Here is a 5,000-nt window from a genome sequence, read left to right as displayed (position 1 = left end):
TCTCAAAGAATTTGGGGAGAAACGGATAAAATCTCTGACTTTAAAAACGACATCAACAAGTTATGTGGCATCAAATGCATTAAATACAAACGTACGAGAATCGTATTTAAAATCTCTTGTTCTGTGATCTCATGCGTGAACTTGATAACTCACAAAATAATGTAACAGAAAATGAAACAAAGTTACACGAGAAACAATATTGAATATCAGTTCTGTACAGATATAATGCAACAATTACTTTCCTTCTATTTATCCAAACTTTTTACATTAAGAATGACACAAATGACTCATTTGTATATTCACATTGGCTCAATATTAAAATTTGGCTTTTCATGTACATTCATGGGTTCGCATAATTTTGTCAAGCTTAACTCCTTAACGAGCAGCTTCAATTTCCGTTCTCTGACATCTTTTTTTCTTCTTAAACGCTATGAGCACCATCACGAGTATGCAGCATTTGACGGCTATCAAATGGGCTGTAACAGTTTTCTTTTTTATTTTTTTCTAGACAGGGGAGATGTTTATATCATGCATCTAAAGGGGTGTATTTTTTGTATTTTGTAATTTTGTAAGCTCTATATTATTTCCTTCAACGCGATATCGGTTGATATCATATTGATATACAACTTGACATGGTACAAAAATAGTCAATGTTATGCTAACAGAATAATAAGCTCTTCATACTCTATTTTCAACAGATGAGATTGCATATTGGCTGCTACTCGATATTCCTTCGCGAGTGGTTATCTGTGTTCCAGAGAAAGAATTTCTTTTTCATGCGCACGGAAGACTATCACACCAATATGACCATGATCTTGGAGAGCGCCTTCCGGTTTCTGGACGTCGGTGAGTTACATTGACCTGCTTTGTTTTGTTTTTGTTTTGTTTTGTTTTTTATTGTCTTTATATTTGAGGTTGAGAAAATAAGGCCTCTGGACCAGATGACATATCAGCTGAAACGAACTGGCACCCATCTATAAATTCCTCTACCAAGTCTCCTTGGACCAAGTTCAAGTTCCTGAAGGCTGGAAAGATGCCAATATTCAAAAAGGGCGACAAACACAGGACTGAAAACTATAGGCCAGTATCTCTCACATCACCATCACGTGTGTAGCAATTATTATATCATGAACCACCTTGATAACCATAACGTGCTGACTGGTGTCCAACATGGCTTTCGCAAATATCGTTCATGAGATTCACAACTGGTCACGACTTGTGATGATTTTGCAAATACAATTAATAAAGGGGGCCAGACATTTTGCCATTCTATTGTTTTCAGCAAAGCATTTGATAAAGAACACCACCAAAACCACTTGAACAAGCTTGATCATTATGGGATCTCAAAAAACGACCCATGCATGGATTTAAATCATTTCTTTTGATGCGATCCCAAAGAGTTATGGTTGAGAACAAAATGTCATCATCACTTCCAATCCTGTTAGGTGTACCTCACGGAACAGTTTTTGGCTCACTTTTTTTTTATTGTTTATTTTTTTTTTTATTTACATCAATGATATTAAAGTATTTAAAAAATCGACTTTGCGGACGATAGCCTTATCTATAGGGAAATTCAAAATTCAAAAGATTGCAATATACTTTAAGAAGATTTGGACAGGCTACATCATGGGAAAAAGAATGGAAAATGGAATTCCACCCGAAGAAATGCCAGCTAATTCGTATCACGAACAAAAAGAAAATAATAAGTTCAGATTATATACACGACGAAAAATTAGAGACAACACAAAAATACAAATATCTTGGATTAACTCTTAACAGCACAATGTCTTGACAGCACCAAGTCGATAAAATTTGTTAAAAGGCCAATACAAATTTTGGGTTCTTAATTAAGGCCACTTTTAGATTATATTGCATGTATATGGGACCCTAAGAGTAAAAACCAGATGGAACAGCTCGAGAAAATTCAAACCAGAACATTTAGGTTTGTTTGTAACAACTGCAGGAGGAATGAAAACATAAGTGAGATTCGCAAGAGCCTAAACTGGTCGCCAGTACATGAAAGACGCACTATACAAAAAAGCCAAAGTCCTTTTTAAGGCCCGTCATGGACTGACAACGATCCCAATTGATCGCCTTATCCCAAACAAAAAAAAACAGCATTCATACCAGGTCCCACATTTTCGAAGCACCATCCGAATACGGAATTCTCTGCCCGAAAATATTTACAAATTTAATGGCCAAGTTGAATTTGACAGAGAAATCGATAAAATTAAAATAAAGGCCTAGGTACCTACTTTGTTTTGTTTTGTTTTTCTTGTTGTTGTGTTTTTATTTGCAAACATTTTTCGTAGGATCATATTTTTGCTTGGGCTGGCTGGTATTTTTCGGTTATGTCGAAATGGGCACATCCATGAATACTCATGGATACATCTGTTCCCTATTTGAACCAAGCCTTCTTGTCTTGCTTTTTCGTTGGTGCTCCAGATTTACGTTTCCCTCTATTATCCTCCTTTTTATTGACGCTGAAATGACCTAATAGTAAGAGTGTCACAAGCGCCGTAAAATCCCTACCCTACACCAGTAAAAAACGAACAAAAAACAAAATAAAAACAAAGCAACAAACACACAAACAAACAAACAAACAATAAGAACAAACAAGCAAAAAAAAATAAATAAAAAATAAAGATTGCTCGTGAAATATTCTGTTCCTATAATGATTATGTCTGAACATGGTGGATACCCCCCTCCCCGAATATAAAAACAGAAAAGAAATATTACGGTTGCCTATAGCCTATTTCTTTTTAAATCATATTTTCCCGTCTATTTTCCCATTTCTTAACAGACCCTTTAACCCAAGAAGAGCTGAGGATTATCACGTCCAGCAAAATCAAGCACCAGACGGTTCTAAAACAGAAAGTGGGAAACATGTACCGTAAGACGAGGACATTACTTGAAGAGTTCTACGCTCCCTTCAACGAAGACTTATCGAAGCTGATGGGCGATAAACGATACCTGTGGAAAGATGTCAAAGAAACTCCAGTAGTCACAAAGGGCCACTTAGGATAGCAGTGGGTTTAGATGCAGATTCAGATTTAGATGTTTGACGGGTTTTTTGGGGTTTTTTTTTTTGTTACATTTTTGGTCAAGTCATCGCATAAGGAATATTAAATTGTACCCAACACACAATACCGTCGAAGACACAAGGGTAGACAGAAGAGTCTTGACGCTGCTCTCATATTTATTTTTTCAACACCATAACAGATACGAAATTGACAAAGTATCAAGAGATGGCTCAGTTTATGACCTTCCCGTCTATCGTTTTAAATTTCAGCATAGTCATCCACAGAGAGCCGCCAATGATGCACCAGTTATTGCATCGCGTTGAAGATGATTTAACATTCGCATGCACCTCTCCATCACTGCCAAAATGTGCCCCCTTTAGGTGTCTCTTAAGTCTAAGGAAAAGGGAAAAAAGTCACTTGGAGCTCAATCAGAACTGTAAGGCGGTGTTTTCGACTTCAAGAAAACTTACTCTTTCAACGTGATCATGCGTTTATGGGAGCATTCTCGATATCCAACGGGCACATACCTTTTTATAACCCAGGATTTCTTGAACGATATATCCATCTCTTCCCTATGAAATTCTAATCCATTGTGAAATGTCAGATTGTTTTATCCAACAATTAGCTCGATTAAGTTCGTAGATTTCTTTGGTTGATTTGCTGCGGTTGGTACACTTTGTGGACGACCACTGCTGTCAATGTTGGTGGAGACAGCATCAGTTCCAGTAAAGCATATATAACCCACTTTTGAACTGTTCGAATTCCCACGGGTCACCATAAACACGTTTCAGCTGTTTATGATTGTTGACGGGTTTACATCTCTCTGCAGTAAAGAACTCAAGTCACGCCGTTCATTGCATCATTTATTTTTTGTAATTTCTTCTTCCGACGTGTTGGAGTAAGGGTTCTCTCAAATAAGATAAATTGAAATCAAGAAATAGCAATTGAATAAAATGTGGTGACCTAATAGAAGAATAAATTATGCATAGTTTATCCGGGTGAATTCAATACAATCGGAGATATTCAATAGGCGTCAAGATTTTTCAGACAAGCCTAGTAGATTAAGAGTTCATCGGACTTTTCAAATATATATATATATATATATATATATATATATATATATATATATATATATATATATATATATATATATATATATATATATATATATCTTAAAGTTTTTATGGTTTTTTTTAAAAAGCAAGCTGACACCCAAATTCTTCCCCCCGTGGAATGTTTTTATTAGAATGTAATCACCTAAAAATATTATAATGATTTACAAGTCATGATTGATCTCAGGAAAGAAAACCATTATTTTGTTTTCAATTCCCTCGCGTATCATTCCATTTTTTAATTATGAGAGTGATGAAGAAACCCTTCCCCACCTTACACACGAGCGCGCACACACACACACACACACACACATACACACACACATACACAAACCCTCTGGACCATTTGATCTCGTTCAACTGATCCATAGCCAGAGACATGCGAGTGCAATGAGATTTTACCAATCTAAGTTGTATACCGTGCATTGACAAAATGCCTTCTCATACTGGCCAGAAAACTTTAACTTCGTATATATATCGATCGATTGAAATAATCCCAAACATATGAAAAATACTGAAGACCAAGACTCCGGCCATAGTGTGAAAAAAACATTTTGTCAATGAATGGCAATGCCTATTGTTATTTGTGTAAATAACTTGTTGACATGAAAGGCCATTATTTTACAAATGCTTTTAGTCTGATTTTCTGTAAACTTTAAATATATAGAATGAATTATTTTATAATATATCCACTTATCTTTTTTATAAAAGAAAAGTTACACTGTAGCCCCATACGCGATTCTAATGATAAACTTAAGCATTAACTCTGTCTTGGATCTTGAATTATCTTCTTTAAGGGGCTGTTTTGTTATTGATATTGTTGGTTCATACAAGATGAACATGGTATTAAAGACGTTACGGATAT

The 5,000-nt window shown here is 35.5% G+C and overlaps 1 protein-coding gene across 2 annotated transcripts in view; it reads left to right on the top strand.

Moving 5' to 3' along the window:
• LOC144966589 (carbohydrate sulfotransferase 15-like) overlaps nucleotides 1-4,089 on the top strand; it is a 36,154-nt gene extending 32,065 nt beyond the window's left edge. For both annotated transcript variants that reach the window (XM_078903278.1, XM_078903277.1), the window contains exons 9-10: nucleotides 699-846; nucleotides 2,804-4,089. In XM_078903278.1, the coding sequence (XP_078759404.1) occupies nucleotides 699-846; nucleotides 2,804-3,027 (372 nt within the window). In that variant the 3' untranslated portion in view covers nucleotides 3,028-4,089. The remainder of the gene's footprint in view (nucleotides 1-698; nucleotides 847-2,803) is intronic.
• Nucleotides 4,090-5,000: the final 911 nt, after the last annotated feature.

This window comes from Berghia stephanieae, chromosome 2 (genome assembly GCF_034508935.2).
Source record: "Berghia stephanieae isolate SIO BIC M18660-M18661 chromosome 2, UCSD_Bste_1.3, whole genome shotgun sequence".
Lineage (NCBI taxonomy): Eukaryota > Metazoa > Mollusca > Gastropoda > Nudibranchia > Aeolidiidae > Berghia > Berghia stephanieae.
The sequence above is the reverse complement of the archived record's forward strand: the minus strand, read 5'-3'. Positions and strand labels throughout refer to the sequence as shown.